The 17613-nt window shown below is 36.2% G+C and overlaps 1 protein-coding gene across 2 annotated transcripts in view; it reads right to left on the bottom strand.

The window, feature by feature from the left end:
* Nucleotides 1–17613, bottom strand: part of SLC25A12 (solute carrier family 25 member 12) — an 85757-nt gene that overhangs the window by 48842 nt on the left and 19302 nt on the right. Inside the window, exons 3-4 of one of the 2 annotated variants that reach the window (XM_069471110.1) lie at nt 17388–17530; nt 6913–7028 (exon numbers count right to left, since the gene is read on the bottom strand). In XM_069471110.1, the coding sequence (XP_069327211.1) occupies nt 6913–7028; nt 17388–17530 (259 nt within the window). The remainder of the gene's footprint in view (nt 1–6912; nt 7029–17387; nt 17531–17613) is intronic. The other variant, XM_069471119.1, reaches the window with a different exon arrangement.

Genomic DNA, 17613 nt, shown 5'->3' with positions numbered 1-17613 from the left:
TGGAAAACAGAATAGGATAACTTAAATTACTATTAATATATTAGGTAATATTAATTATTAAAAGGAGTAAGTTATTTCATAGTAACCTTTATTTTATTTACTATTATTTTTTTTTTTTTGAGACAGAGTCTCGCTCTGTCACCCCAGGTAGAGTGCAGTGGCATCATCATGGCTCATTGTAACCTCAAACTCCTGGGCTCAAGCAATCTTCCTTTCTCAGCCTCCCGAATAGCTAGGACTACAGGTGCGCTCCACGACACCTGGCTAATTTTTCTATTAAATATTTTTGGTAGAGACAGGGTCTTCCTGTTGCTCAGGCTGGTCTTGAACTACAGAGCTCAAGCAATCCTCCTGTCTCGGTCTCCTAGAGTGCTAGGATTACAGGCATGAGCCACTGCGCCCGGACAGTGATCTTTATTTTAAAGGTCATAACTCACAAAACTCAAATTATTTGATAAGAAATATATATTGCTAATTTTTATATAATGGAATAAAACTGAATCCCTTTCATATGATCAGAAAATATCACAATCTCAAGTGTGAAACTATTTCAGATAAAGTCAAAGATTCAAAGGCTTTCAAACTAAAGAAAAGTTAATCTGTAAAAAACTTTTCCTAATATGACAAAAAGGACACTTATAAACTAAATTTACAATGTGTAATTTACATTTGGAAAGATATCTCTACAATAAAAACTTTACCTAAAATTCTATTTCATAAACTTCTTAGCAATCTCTAAGATCTTAGAAAGTCTTTGAAACAAAATGATATCCTAAATAGTAATCTTCCCAAATATAGAAATACTATTTTCCATGAGTATTTATTTGTTTGGACATTTCCCACTTTCCCAAAGTGGTCACGTGACAACCTTGCATATGGTGTTATGATTATCATTATATGCTGTGGTTAACTATCGCCCTGAAACTTTTAATTATTTTAGCCATGTCACAGGCTATTATAATTACTATACTAGGACTAATAAAATTTCAAACCTACTTTGGCACCTCTTGAGATGTATTCTATTTCTTTTGTCATAATTTCCACTACCAATTTCCTGAGGCTTATTCAGGAATGTCACGGAAATAATTAGCAGAACTATTGAAATCCAATTCATAATCACCGCTTTACTTTTACCAGGATGTGCTTATAAAAAAAATACTAAAAAAGTCCAGAACTGGAGAGTTTATACTTGTATGAGGCAATAGCTCAAATAGCTGATGTTCTATCTTACTCAGTTTTATCAGGTCCTACATGATATGAAAGAGAACACCAATTGTCTCAGATATACCTAATATATCTAAATGAAACTGCATAGCAAGTATCCCCACCCCAGAGAGAATCCCATCTTTCCAGTGGCAAACAAGGATCTCTAGCTCTAAATAGCACTCCTTTAGAGTGTTATTTAAGTGGCCATGGTTTGGCCTGGAAGAAAGAGATATGACAGTCACATCTTATTGGCAGCAAGATCATGATCTAGTGTTTTGTACTAGGTTGGTATTGCTAAGAGAAACAGGAATCCATTTGTTTTCTGGCATATAGAAAACAATAGACCACTTTTTCACTTCCTGCAGAGCATGGGCTTATGAAAGGGAGGGTGTATAATTCCACTGAAAAGGGAATTGGGGCCAGATACAAAAGTAGCCTGTCATTATATTCTCTTTGCTCAAAGGAGAGGAGCACAATGATTTGTCAGGAGGGCAGGTAATGGTGACAACTTTAATTAAGTAAAAATGTTCACAGACGTATAACATTAGTCAGTTAAGCTGTATCAGTCACTTATGATGACTGGACTAGATGAAATATACATTGAAGCATATATATTACGTAAATATGTCTTAACAGAGGTTTTAATTTCCCCAGCAGCCCACACTGTGTCTCCCCATCTCATCCACCCTCTTCCCTCCCCTGGTTCTTATGGGAGCTTCCTACTGATCTTGTTCACCTTTCTGCAGTACAAAATTACCTCTGACCGGGGCTGGCACTCTTCTCCAAGACTGCCACCATGCCTGTTCCATGAATGAGCCTGGAAGGAGCTGCTGTACCAACGGTGTGGCCAGAGAACTCCTCCTGTAGGTATACAAGCCATCAGCCCTGTGACACAGCCCACCTACCATCAGCCCAACGACATCCTTGTTCCAAGGATTCCAGCCCAGCAGGAGCCACTACTTCCAACTTATAGGCTTGAGACCAAATATTCTTATTGTCAGGAGGAAAAAATTTCTCAATAGCTGAGTTTCACCTGCACAGTTCTTAAAGTAAAGTCAGAAAGGCTTTTAGGGCTTCCACCACGAATAGTGAGTATCCTTGTATATAACTGAACAAAAACAATGGTGAGACTTATAGAAGTGAAAAGTTTTTCAGTGAAGGAAAAATTGGGGGAAAGAGAAGGAACAACTAGGAAGCCAAAAAAGAAAACAAAGGAAAACAAACAACAACAACAACAAAAAGACCAACAACAGGAACTTGTAGAGGAAGTCCCAACCAACATCGCATGTAGACTCAGTCTTGGTTCTACTCCCAGGTGGGTCATTAGTTTCCTGGGTGACCTCCTCTTGTTTCTCTGGGGAAATTATTTCTATTAGCCCTTTACCTACCTCCAGAAGGGACTACTATACAATCAGTCAACAGAGTAGTCCTGCTGCCAAATACATGTAAAGGTCCATTTCTCAGGAAAGATGAGTTCACATTTAGAGAGCACCTGCATTATTGAAGCTAGATGCTCCCACAGACTATCATTAAATGGCATAAAAACGAATAACACCATGTCCTTTTTTTTAACCTCAAACTCTTCAGCTACTCTGATAGCCCTGAGTATTAAAACACAAAACAAAAAATCTTCTCTGCTATGTCTAAAAGCTGTACAAAGAAAAATATCTCAAAAATTCTTCCTGATTTAATTTGGATTCTTGGGTGAAGCGCTACTTCTTACCAAATTAAACTTAGTATTTATTACTGCTAGAATTTCATATTATTCCATGTCTATGACTTTGTTTCCAAAGAGAAAAGGTACAACATTTTTCACATCTACACTTCCATCTCCTGACCATTTAAATAATAGCAGTGGTTATGCCTAAATCACCCCAATCATTCTTCCCTTTGGGGAAAAAGAGTCTATTTCCGAGGCACAAATGGAACATATTTTTTTTTTTTGCTGTACATATTGATGGTCAAACACAGTACAAAATCAAAAGGAATCCCTGCTTTTTGAGGGTTCCACAGTCAAGGGGTGGGGATGTGCCCTTGGAAAAGTTCACTTTGAAGAGAACCCATTGCTAGGCAAACACCTGGGCACACAATGTTGATGAGGTTTTAATAGAGAACTCAAAACATGTAACATGTTTCATACTCATTTATTAGTTAATAGATAAGAATTTATTGTTTTGTTGGTTTTTTAAAGAATGCTTACATCTTGGGACAAATGCATGGCAGCCACTGACAACACAATGTAGTATAACTGCTTATCTAGGTTACCTCAACCTAATTCTATCAAGCAGGATGTCCAGTACACTAGTGGATAACAGTGAGACCAAGGCAAATTTACACTATATCTAGCACACACCAGTCATGCAATGGCCTCTACCAAGGCTCATGCTACCTGGCAGTAACAGATATACAAGCCATTAAGTAATTATCCACAGCATGCGTTAGAAGTTTTATTAAAGAAACAAAAAGGAAATAATTAACTAATGATTTTATTCACTCTTTTAAAAACTCCAGAACCCTTTCTTGAGCTTTCACATTCTGAAATGGAGTACCAAGGCCTTAATCCAAGTCCTTTCTCCCAGTGGAGGCATCTCTAACAACAAAAAAAACTTTGCCCAGCACTCAAGTCAATGATGTTCACTATTGCTATTTATATAAATACTTGCAAAGATGTACACATTTTAAGTATATAATTTGTATAAAAATTATACAAAATATGTGTATAAAAAGCATATCTATAAAAACAAAAGCATAGATGAGAACAATATATACAAGTACACAGATAACATTATCATCATAGTCCATGAGAGATACTGATGGCATGATAGTTTTTCACCATTCCATTGCACCTTGCATCCAATATTGTCTACCAACTTTCTCTCCTCATGTGCACAAGAGAAAATTATAATTTAAATAGCTCCAACTAGAAAACAGAAGGCCATTTGGTGAAAAGGATTTAACTCTAGTCAGAATAGATCTAAAATTTCCTTTTACCTAACCATGTGTTTATAAATATGTAAGCACAATTCATTTTATTGAGTACAAACATAAAAAACTGACCTTCATCACAGATCCAAATTCTATAAAAATAAACTCCAAGTTAATTATTTCCTTATGCGGAACTTCTGTAGTCTTAAATACAGCTGAAATAATTGGGCCTTAGAAGTCTTGTTAAATGGCATTTGCTATAAATAATAGTTTTAAATACTTTTCCTCTTTTCTGAAAAATATAAAATTAAACTTTCCTTTATTATGATTCCTTTCAATCTAGTTGCAAAAAGTTGTCTAAAAAAGTATCCTCAAAGCTAGGGAAACAAGGCAGGAAGGGGAAATGGTCAAGGTCCTTGGGAAGCAGGTGAGCACCATCAAGAGGAAAATCAGAATTAGTTTACTAAACATTAACTAATTTCTACAAATAAGCATCTTTAAAGACTAATACATGGTTATAAATAAAAATCCTAGTTTATACACTTGTGAGACATCAATAATGTGTTAGATTATGTGTCTACCATAAATCAAGAGAGCCATCCAGCTGGCGAGGAACCCCAGGAACAGAGTGCCGAAAGGGGTACAGCTGCTTCTTATTCCATAAGAATCTTCCTGTCTCTAGATTACGGAGCAGAAGAATGAAAGCAATATTCTGGAGGGTTCGTATGTTCTTCAGTTTATACCAAGTGCTATGAAAACTAAAACTGATTTGTTTTGTTTTTAATCCTAATTATATTTCTTAAAATCCTAACCCATAAATCATAGTCTGAAAGAAAAACAAAAGATCTATGAAATGCTAACGTTGAGATCTAATAACTATAAGCTTTCATTTACATGAAATAAGGTATATATAAGCCACTAAGCTACTTCCTACACTCATTTTAATCTACTAATCAACAATGGCATGCATCTTTAGTCTGCTGGATGAAGTGACTTGAGTGACATTTTTAAAAATAGAAGTTGGGAAAGGCAATTAAATGGAGGAGACACAAAGAATCATCATATCAAGGTAGAGGGACAAAATAAACCAGAATTTGGTTTTGAGGTCTAAATCTTAATGCACACATAATATAAGCACAGGTCACTATCACTAACTCAGACATTTGTATCAAGTTATTTCCTGAGAATTTCTGCAACGAATTTGTGAGACATGAAAGCACGTGTGATACCTACTGAAAATAGAAAATGCATCATTATTAGTAGGACATGGTTAATGCTGAATGATGAGATTGACAGAGGTTTTGTGCTTTAAACTAGAGAATGTAGGTGTTTCTGAGGAAAATCACTCTTCAGGAGGCAAAATGGCTAAAGCTTGCTCCAAAGCACTGAGAGTGCCAAGATATATGCAGAAATCTAAAGAGCTCTGCATAGTATTTATTTAGGAAAGTCTTCTCATACAGAAGATAACTGAGTCAATGGGGAGAAGGAAGGAAACAATCAATGCCAAATTAAAAAATGTGCCCACCAAGGTTACAGCCAAGGCATCACTGGCTGTTCTGATTTACTTGTTCCTTCTCACTATTCTTCCCATTACAGTGATATTTCTTCCTTCCTCAACTAAAGGACATCTGTTTTATAGTGAATAAATATTTAGCACTGTGGCTCAGGGAAAGCCTGATTTTCAAGGGTTTCCCTACAAATATTTGTGCCAATTCACACCGTAAAAGGGGCTCAAGTTCAGTTTTACAAGATGAAAAAGTTCTGGAGATCTGTGTCACAGCATTGTGAATATACCTAACACTACCAAACTGTACACTTAAAAATGGTTAAGATGGTAAATTTTATGTTACATGTTTTTTACCACAATAAAAAAATTTCAAATATTCAAAAGAGGTACAGGGCCTCAAGGTCCTTGAAAAAACTACATTGTTTTTATTGAAAATACTGTTGCAGAAAAATTAGCCAGTACTTTTACTAAACATAATTTCTACAAATAAGCATCTTTAAAAACTAATACATGGTTAGAAACAAAAATCCTAGTTTATACATTTGTGAGACATCAATAATACGTTAGATTATGCGTCTACCAGAGGATTTAAATCAATTTCTACAAACAACTCAGATGACAACTGTAATATTCTAGCTTTGTTTCCTAAAACCAAAAATCTAAAATGGGGGTTCAGAAAACACTAATCTTGCCTTAATTTCCTCCTTCAGTCCCATTCTTGGTATTAAAATGACATTGTAGCAATTTTCCAAAGATGCTACAGAGCAGCTCTAAACTCCCTATCCAAAAATCTCTTAAAGAATGAGATTAGCCAAATGCAGTGGCACATTCCTGTAGTCCCAGCTACTTGGGAGGCTGAGGCAAGAGGATGGCTTAAGCCCAGGAGTTGGAGACCAGCCTGGGCAACATAGTGAGACCCCATTTCAAAAAAAAAAAAAAAAAGAGAATGAGAAGACCATTTCATATTGTTCTTGATCTATTTAATAAAGAATTTTGCCCAGTCTAGCCCAGAACAAGAAAATTTTACATCATCTGTTTTAGGAATGGGAAAGTGTCAATGACACAATGAGCTGAAGCCTAGATTCCCTCATCTATGGCAACAGGTTAATGCTTTGAAGAAAATAAAACCACTTATATCTGTGTAAATCTTTTTAGGAAACTAATACTTCACTGATTGATTAGGCCCTAAATAAGCAGCATTCTATATTCAATTACTAGATTTAGCAGTTAAACACTGACTTTACTTATCACTTATAATCTTCTTTTTCCCTTACCAAATGTCACCTCTCCATTTCCACTCTTGTCGAACAATTGGAAAGCCACTATGAACATGGAATCTGGAGCACATAAAACAGATTCAAATGCCAAAAACTCTTGATAGGAGATCAACCTGGAAGAAAATGCAAAATGTTATTGGCTGGTAAGGAAGGAAGACCATCAGGCATTTAATCTGCCTTTACTGTATGAACTGTAGCTCAGGGTAACCTGAGAAGGAAGGAAGGGGGGAAGGAGGGAGGAAAAAGGATGCATTAGAATATTACCCTTTCGTAAGCCTCTACTCTAACAAATTAGTGAACCTGGGCAATAATCAATAGCCTCTATCATCACAAAAAGAGAATCAGACCAAAACTAATTAAACCTGAATCTGATCAAGTCTCTACACCAGAGCTTCTCAACCTCAGTGCTGTTGACATTTAAGTTGGATAATTCTTTGTTGTGGGGGTCTCTATGCACTGAAGCATGTTTAGCAGCATCCCTAGACTCTACTCACTAGATGCCAATAGCATATCCCAGTTGTGATGACCAAAAATGTCTCCAGACATTGCCAAATGTCCCCTGGAAAGCAAAATTGTCCCTGCTAAAAACCACTGATCTACATCTAATCACCAATTTATAGTAAATACAAGGGACAAAAGGAACATGTTCACCACCACCACCACAGAAATGTGGACGATAGGAAACTACAAGATAAACATTCTGTAGTTGCAAAAAATATAATAATTTTTAAAGAGGAATCTTGATTTCAAAAGACCTAAGAGATATAACAATTAATTTCAATGTACACCCTTATATGGATTCCAATTTCAACAAAGTAAAAGACAATTTTCTAATTTATAAGACAATCAGGGAAATGGAAATGCTGGTATAACACAAATACTTGATGATATTAAGAAATCAATGTTAATGTTTTTAAGAGAGTTTTTTTTTTTTTTTTTGGTTTGGTTTTTACTGTTAAGAGTTCTTATCTTTTAGAGATACATACTGAGATATTTACAGATAAAATGTCATCTGGAATTTACTTCAAAATAATCCAGAGGATAAGAGGAATGAATGGAGGTATAAACAAAACAAATTCAATAATTATTTTGGTAATTATTGAAAGTGGGTGATGAGTATATTGAATTTACTACATTATTCTGTGTTATATATATTTAAAAAATCAATAATAAAAAATTCTAAAGGAAAATTCAAAACAAAAAGGAGTGGAGCCAGGCACGATGGTTCACATCTGTAAACTCAGCTACTCAGGAGGCCGAGACAAGAGGATCAATTGAGCGCAGGAGTTTGAGGCTGTAGTGTGCCATCATTGCCCCGTGAATAGTCACTGCACTCCAGCCTGAGCAACACAGTGAGACCTTGTCTCAAAAAAAAAGAAAAAAAAAAAGAAAAAAAAGGTGGGAGAACTCACATTACTGGGATTCTAGAACTTAATGAGTCCTATCATACTCAAGGTTGTAAAACTAACTAGTGGCCAAAAGTACACAGACACTGACTAAAATGACCGTACGGAGCCAGCATATGCTAGTTTAGATCTACCATAGCACGCTTGCTACAAACATTCCATACCATCTTGCTGCTATTGATAAGGGACTAGTGTCCAAATAACAGCATTATAAAAATCTGTTTTATATGCACACAGATCTGCATACTGATCAGTCTATTTTTTCTTCCTCAAACTGAAATTGCATGAAAGATATCCTAAAGAAAATCCCTGGATTGGCTCAGTGTCGTGGCTGCTTACACCTGTAATCCCAGCACTTTGGGAGGCCAAGGTAGGAGGATCACTTGAGCCCAGGAGTTTGAGAGCAGCGTGGGTAACACAGCAAGACCAGGTGTGTACAAAAAATTTTAAAATTAGCTGGGTGTGGTGGCGCGCACCTGTAGTCCTAGCTACTTATGAGGCTGAGGCAGGAGGATTGCTTGAGCCAAGGAGTTTGAGAACAGCCTGGGCAATGTAGAGAAACCCTGTCTCCAAAAAAAAAACAAAAACAAAAACAAAACAAAAAAAAAGAAGATCCTCACGTCAATCAACACATTTGAAATATATAGAGTAATGAACATTGAACAATTAAGGAAAGATTAGTTTCTTAGGAAAACACCACATTGAAGATGAAATAAATCCAAGAAAAACAGCCAATTTTGAAACTAGTATATTTACAGGTAATAAATATATTAAAACTCATGATCTCCCAATATGTGCTCTAATGTAGCCACACCCATTCTCAACAGCTAAAACTGGCAACAGCCTCCTAACCTGTCCTGAATCCTTCTAGCCCTCCCCCAACTCATTCTTCAAACTGTTGCTGGAGGGATCTTTTTAAATGCAAATGTGATCATGTCACTTTTCTACTTAAAACCCCTTAACTATTCAGTGGTCATCCAAGGTAGAGTGACCAGATGTCCTACTTATTAGTAGCACTCCCTTTGACTCTCAAGTGGCCTGGTTTGGATGACACATTTACAATCATCCTATCTAAAGGAATAGATTTAATCCTTCAGGTGATCTGAGTGCTGCTTACCTCCCTCTTGTTCTCTGCACTTCAGCCCACTCATTCAGCTCCTAGAACAACCTACGTTCCTTCCACTCGGGGCCATAACTCAGCAATTCATTCTCCTTGGAATGACCCTACCTCCTCCAAGCTTTTGCCCATTTAATTGTCACCCAATCCTTACACAGCTCAGCTCAAATATCATTTCCTCAAGGGAATCATCCCAGAGCCTCCAGGAGACTCCACGTCCCTCATCACATATGCTTATAGCAGCACACTGTACTTTTTCAGTGCCCTTTGTACAACTATTATCAAAATAATTATGCAATTCATTGCTTAAAATCTAATTCCCAAGAATTCCCTATCCCAAAGAAGATAGGCTTGTCACAGAGCACTGACTTGATTCACAGTAACAATTCATAAATATTCTTGAACACAGTCAATTTAGAATATATGACTTTGTAGAGAGACATATTTCCTGATACATTGTTAGGAAAATGGCTTTACATTTTACATTTCATTTCATGTCTCTATTCACCTAAAATATATTTTACATTCAAATTTGCATTTTCTATTACTTAAAACACTTAGAAAGATGTTTAAATTATAAACATTACATATATCCAAAGCAATGATGCATACTATGCCTTTGCCCTTTACTGAGGAACAAGCTTCAAGGCACTGAAGACTATGTGCATGCTAAAGAATCCTTGATGAAATTGAGTACCCAGTGAATCCTAGGAGGAATGATCCAGTAATCAAAACTGTTTATCAGGCCATGTTCATAATATGTCTTATGCACTGGTGTATTTACTAAAAAATATATAGTAAAACTAGAAAGTATAGTTATCATTACACAAATTTTGGAGAAGTAAAAACAAATGAAATTACAACATCAGCTAACATTCTAACCATCCACACACTCCTCAAAAACAATGAGTAGTGCATTGTTTTAAGCTCTGAATGAAACTAAAGATCAATGGTATGGTGTCATTTGGAAGCATGAGAATATGTAACACAAAAACAGTAGTAATATAGGGCAGGAGTAAGAAAAGAACTTCACTTTCTACATGTTTCTGAAATGTGGGAAATTTTTATAATGAATTACCAGCATTATTTCCTCTGGTTATAAAGAGAAATTTTAAAAATAAAAAATAGCTAGGCTGATTATGGGTTTAAAAGAAACCCTAACATCTTGTTTTTTCCAAAACAATCTCAGGAATTAGACATCTAAAATACAACTAACCTGAAATACTGAATAGGTAGCTTTAAAACATTTTATGCTCAGTAGTAAAACTTTTCGTATTTATGAGAAGAGATCAAAGGCTTTTTCCTTAACTAGAAAGGTCATAAACTCTCAGCTGGCAGACTGCTTTTGGCCCACAGATGTGTTTTCTTTGGCATGCAAAATATTATTTTTTTAGTTTCATTAGTTGGCAACATTAGAAAATCCTAAGATTTCATATAAATACCCAGTTTTCTTCTGGTTTCTTTTGATAAATTGCAAACTCAGGCAACTCTAGGTTTCTGGTCCCAAGTCAGACCAAACCCCTGGAGCCAAGCAGAAGCTGCCCCCTTCAGAAAGGGAAACAACCAGAGCGCATCAGTTATGTACACAGCACTCTGCACCTGTGGATTTGAGACTCTAGTTGCATAGGAACCAAGTAGCCCTTTGTTTAAAATATAAAGTCTATGGAATTTACTAAAGATTTACATTTTGTCTGTCAGCATACTCAAAAAGGCAAATCATACATTCATGCAACTTTACAGCCAGAAGGACCCTTAGAAGGTCCAAAGAAGTCAAGTGGTCTGCTCAAACACAGTCGGCAAATCAGTAACCCGCTCAAATTTAAAGTTATATTGAAAACTAGAAAGGGCATCTAGTGTCTATAGTTAAGAAGACCCTTATGAGACGGTATTGGGCGAATACTCAGAGTTACCTTTGTTATATGGGTGATTTAGTTAAAGAAATAAAGGTCAACTAAGAAAACACACAAAAGCTTCAACAACCTAAAAATAAGACAACTGAGCATATTATTCAGCCTTAAAAAGGAATGAAATTCTGACACATGCTGCAACAAGAGATGTGCCTTGAAAACATTATGCTAAGTCAAATAAGCCAGATGCAAAAGGACAAATATTGTATGATTCCACTTATATGAGGTACCTAAAATAGTAGAGATGAAAGGTAGAACAGTTATTATCAGGGGCTGGTTGTGGGGAGGGAAAGAGAATGGGGAGTCATTGACTATTGGGTATGGTGCTTCAGGATGGGATGATGAAAAAGTTCTGGAGATGGACACGTGATGGTTGCACAACAATGCGACTGTACTCAAGAACTACACACTTAAAGATGGTTAAAATGGTAAATTTTATGTAATGTATGTTTTAACACAACAAAAAAAGTCACCTGAGGTTACCCAGGTGTGTGCATTTGTCAAAGCTCAGCAAATGTACCTTTAAGATTTAGGATTTTGACTATGTATAAATTTTACATCTAAAGGACAAGACTCAAAACAAATACTGAATTCTAGTTACTAATGTGCATGCTGAAATATTTAAGGGGAGTATCAATGTCTGAATTTACTTTGAAATGTATTAAAAATTAAGATAGATTCATGGAAGGATAGAAGGATGGATAGATACGCAAAAAAGCAAGTATAGTCAGGTGTTAACAGCAGACTTTATGTGGTAGACATAGGAGTGTTCACTGTAAAATTCTTTTAACTTTCCTGAATGTTTGAAATTTTTCATAATAAAATGTTGGGGGGGGTGGGAATAAGGAAAAAATAGACCACTTGACAGTCTCTCTGATACTCTCATCTATTTTAAGCACATAGGCATTATATACCACACTACAATGTAACAATATTTTTCAGAAAGCAAGAAATAGTCTGCTTATCTAACATAAAGCAAATATGTTCCAGAATACTTTTTAAAGCTTTTTTTTCTTTTATCCTGCCATAGATCCCTCTGTTGCTAGAAGGACCCAGTCAAGACTTTTAGCAGAGGCCCTGTGCGGTGGCTCATGCCTATAATCCTAGCACTCTGGGAGGCCGAGGCAAGGTGGGAGGATTGCTTGGGCTCAGGAGTTCAAGACCAGCCTGAGCAAGAGTGAAACCCCATCTCTACTAAAAAAAGAAAAATTAGCTGGGTGTCCTGGCACACACCTGTAGTCTCAGCTACTCGGGAGGCTGAGGCAAGAGGATCCCTAGAGCCCAGGACTTTGAGGTTGCAGTGAGCTATGATGACACCACTGCACTCTACCCAGGGCAACAGAGCGAAAGACTATCTCAAAAAAAAAAAAAGACTTTAGCAGAACTGCAAACCACAGGCTACTAAATATTGAGTGAAGAAACCACAGATTAGCTCACACCTTAATAAATTGTTTGTTTTCTTTTAAAATGAGAATGAGGGGGCACTTTCACTTTTTATCAGATATTACCCTGCTCTTTGACTTTTTATAAAAAACATGTACTCATTTTATAACTTTGAAATAAAATATTTTATGAATTTGGTGTGTTTTAAAAAATTTTATACGAGGTCCCTTTTTAATTTACTAAATAGGACCTAATAAAATGCCAAAATATTAATGTTAATTTTGCGATTTTTTTAAAAATTTTTATGGAGATAGGGCCTCACTCTGTTGTCCAAGATAGAGTACAGTGGCATCATCGTAGCTCACTGCAACCTCGAGTTCCTGCGATTCTCCTGCCCCAGCCTCCTGAGTGGCTGGGATTACAGGCGGGCACCACCGCAACCAGCTAATAGTTCTATTTTTTGTAGAGACAGGGTCTCGCTCTTGCTCAGGCTGCTCCTGAACTCCTGACCTCAAGCAACCTCCTGCCTTGTTCTCCCAAAGTGCTAGGATTATAGGCATGAGCTACCACGCCCAGCAATTTTTAAAACAACCAGGATTTCTGCCTAAAAGTTTCCTCTATATGTACGTGAGCATAAAGGAAAACACTTGTGAAAAACACAAAAGAGAGGAAAACTAGTTTTCCACATTATAGGAGAATAGAACCTCCAGATGAAATTCTGACTAAGGGCTAGAAATAGAAACTACAGTTCTAGAAGTTACAGTTTCAAACAAGCAATTGTCTAAATATTTTAGATCAGATCACACAATAATAGTTTCTGAGATTCAGCATTTAATGCATAAAATCATTTTGCTTTTCATTATACAACCAGAACTTCAAACTTTATGCCAAGATCTCACAAATAATACTTGGCTAATGGCTTTTACTTTTAGACAACCCATCATGGTATTTATACATACAACGCTGTTTTTACATGGCTCTCCACAGCAAGAGCCTGTATCAAAACATTCCTGCTTATTTTACCAACTACTGGGAGAAAGGAGATGGGGAAGAAGAGAGAGGGGACAGTTTACATGCTAGAAAACATGGGAGGAGGGGTCAGAGCACACAGAGCATGGCATTGACCACTCCTAAATCAGCTTTTCTCATACACTTAACCAAATCACTTAAACTTGTCTATACAAGTTCTGTTTGTGCAGACTTGGTCTCAAGTGATTATAAGCAATATTAAATGTTGCCATTTCAAGTTACATACCTATAGGACTCATCACCAAAAAACTACAATAGAACCAAGTAACACATTTCGGGACTAGAAAAAATGTATTGTACCAATTGAATGACTCTAATATTTCATCACTGCCCCGGGTAAACAGGTGGAAAACAGTAAGAGGGAGAAACTAACTTTTTAAAAAGATGATTATAAGAAGAAAAATGGACTAAAAATGAAAAGAACTAATTTTGTATTGTTGGGCATGTCAACCTCTCTGGGCTCATTTTCCTGAACTGTTAAATGAGGAAGGTTTGACTTCTTGGCATAAATCAAACATTACCAAAGCTTTTGATTCTATTGAATATAAAAGAAGCTTTGACAATGATACTTGGCCTTCTTAAAGTCACAGACCTTTTTGAAAACCTGGGATTTCAGGAAAAATCCCCCTTTTTTGCATCATATTTCAGGAAGTTCAGGAACCTCTGAATACCATTCATGAAGAGGAGGCTAAGAATTCCTGTGTTTCTAGAAAATTCCACCTTTCTCTGCTTTTAGAAATAATTTATATTTTATATACTCATTTATAATTTTTATAACCTAACTCTGTAATTCATATTTCTTACCTAATCCCAATCTGACTCATCCCAAAGAGGGGGGCAAAAAAAAAGGAAGCTTAAGAAGTTTTTAAAATTTGAAATAGAACATATTTGTCTTTTTAAAAGTGAAACAGGGCCAGGCACAGTGGCCTGTAATCCTAACACTTTTGGAGGACTACTCAGGAAGATTCCAGGAGTTTGAGACCAGCCTGAGCAAGAGCAAGATCCGGTCTCTAAAAAAAATAGAAAAATTAGCCAGGCATGGTGGTACACACCTATAGTCCCAGCTACTCGAGAGGCTGAGGAAGGAGGATCACTTGAGCCCAGGAGTTTGAGGTTGCTGTGAGCTATGATGATGCCACTGCACTTACCCTAGCCAGGACAACAGAGCCAGACCCTATCTCAAAAAGAAAAAAAAAAAAAAAGTAAATGGGTTTTTAAAAAAATAAACACTATTTAACATTATTAGATTCTCCTCTAGCCAAACCCATCATTGATCTAGTCTACTCTGGCAACTGTTGCAAAAATCAAGTGAAATCAAATTTCAAAAACTCTTGATTTGATTTCAACAATCAAGTGAAATCAAATTTCAAAAACTCTTGATTTCACTTGATCACATGAAAATGTTCTACTTTAACAATGCATCTCAGCCTAGGAGAACCACATGAAGCTTAAAAGAAGGCAACTACAGAGATGCACTAAGGCAGAGATGATCAAGAAAGGAAACATTTAAGAAGATATGGACATAAAAAAGAGAAGAAGATATGGATATTCTGAAAACAAGTGTCAGACCAAATGAATAACCATAAATATTCTGATAACTTCTAAAAGAGCTAAACATATATGTTACATTTAATAAGGGATGGGGAACCTGCAGCCTTCTGATTTCAAGATTCTTCTTTTTTAAGCCACCAAACGAGGCAAGAAAAGCTTCATCTTTCTCTGCTGCACCCCTTTTAATAGAAGGATTTGTTCTGCAAAATTTGGATTCAGTCAAAAGGCCGCACTTACAGACCTAGAAGGCCACTTTTTGAGTTAAGGCTGTGGAGTGGTCCACAGTGACTTATTAGATGATTTGACATTTTTAGAGAGTAGATACAAAATATATGTAAGTTCCGCGATACTTGTCATTTATAAGTGATATAAAATCTTTCCAAGACATAAAATACTCATTCAACAAACATTTGTGTGTTGAACACACAGTAGATCACACAGTTCCACTATTGTTTTGTGGAACAATAAAAATGAATACAGTACTAATCCTGGACTCAAAGAACTTAGATACCAACATCTTTCTACTTTAACTATTACAACAGGCACTTAACTGGATTTCACTGCATGCAAGTCTTATCCCACTCCAACCTACTATTTTTGTAAAATCTGATATTTGTGATCACGGAAATTATTTTAAAGTGTCCTTACTGCCTAGTTTTTAAAAGTTTTTCACACAAGCACCTCTACAGGTAGGAGAAAAGCTGGGCCGTTGAAGGCCTGAGGATGTAGCTTCAAACTGCCGTAACAAGCCAATTTTCTTTATCTAATTCATGCAAATATTACATTTGCTCCATAAAACAGCCCTATATAAATTTTAATAAAAATAATAGTGGCCTTTTCCCCCAAGTTGAGTAAACTAACACACTAGTAAGATGCACTTTGTTATTTCTGTGACTTCACACACCCATATACTAGCAAGCTAAAAATAACTCCAAGAATGAGAGTCATGAGCCTACAGCTATCCCAACTACTTCTCCCGCGGCGACAAAGCAATGCCACAGCCACACCAAAGTACTGGCAACACAACCGCCCCCCCCCCCCAAACACACATGTACATGTATGCCCCTTGATATTTCATGCCACTCCTGTTCCCTTTCCTGGAATTCTCCCTACTTATCTAACAAGCTCCTGTTCATCTAGCCAGATTTCACAAGCATCACATCATCCACGATTCTGTCCTGACCACCCACAACAGAGTTAACCATGCTTTCGTGAGTGCCCTCTGTACCGCTCTTACATCTATTATACTGCGTTATCCCAGAAGTATTATTTTTTTTCCTTTGTTTAATCATCTTCTTTCCCACTAGGCTCTGAGATTCTTCTTAAGGCCAGAAGTCTCATTTATCTATAAGGCTCAACAGTACCTGACGAATGGTGGTTGTTCAATTAATGTTTACCAAATAAATATGTAGACAGATAAATGAATAAATACCACTCCCTAAGAGCTTCTCTAAGTTATTGTTCATCACAGCACTTACAGCCTCCTAACATGCTATAATTTACTTTCTTATCATCTTTGTGCAATTTATTCACTGATGTAATTCCAGCACCAAGAACACTGCCTAAAACATAGCAGGTGCTCCATTATCTATTAAATGAATGAATGAAAGAAATACACTTGGCTATCTGGAAGCCATTCTGCTCAAATCAGTCAACATAAAATATGGCTTTCCTCATGTAATTTTTTTTTCCAAACAGAAAGAAAAATGCCAGTATCCTTGATAATGGCAGTAAATAACACAATCTTTATAAACTTAAAAAAAAGATATGGTTTAATTGTAAACTATTATATATCAATTAAAAAAAAAGAACATGGATCACCAGTTAGTGAGGTTTAAGAGTTATGATGGCTCATATCTTGACCAATAAAGTAGAATCCTTCCCTGGAAAATTACTATCCTTACTTTTTCAAAATACAGCTTTCTTTTATTTTACAAAAAAAACCCAAAAACCAATTTGAATACATTTTTCATAATGATTTCTGTACCCCAAAATATGTAATAAGATACTAATAAGTAAATTTATGGGTTCTTTTATTTTTAATAAGATATTCTACAACATCAGCATAAAGATCCTTACCCATCCTTGGTTTGATCAGCTACTCCTGCCAAGAGCTGCACAATCATTGGATTGCTATTTGGATCATTATATAATCCAAGATAGCGTTGAACAAAGTCCTCCGGGGTCATGTAATGTTCTCCATCAACCTCAGTACTGGCATACTGAAAAAAAAAATAAATAATGCATACTGAAAAATTATTCATTATAATTTTGTAATCAACAAATGTTTTATAAAAAGGTAAGT

The sequence above is a fragment of the Eulemur rufifrons genome, chromosome 1, assembly GCF_041146395.1.
Source record: "Eulemur rufifrons isolate Redbay chromosome 1, OSU_ERuf_1, whole genome shotgun sequence".
Lineage (NCBI taxonomy): Eukaryota > Metazoa > Chordata > Mammalia > Primates > Lemuridae > Eulemur > Eulemur rufifrons.
Note: the sequence above shows the minus strand (reverse complement) of the source record. Positions and strands in the feature narration are given on the sequence as shown.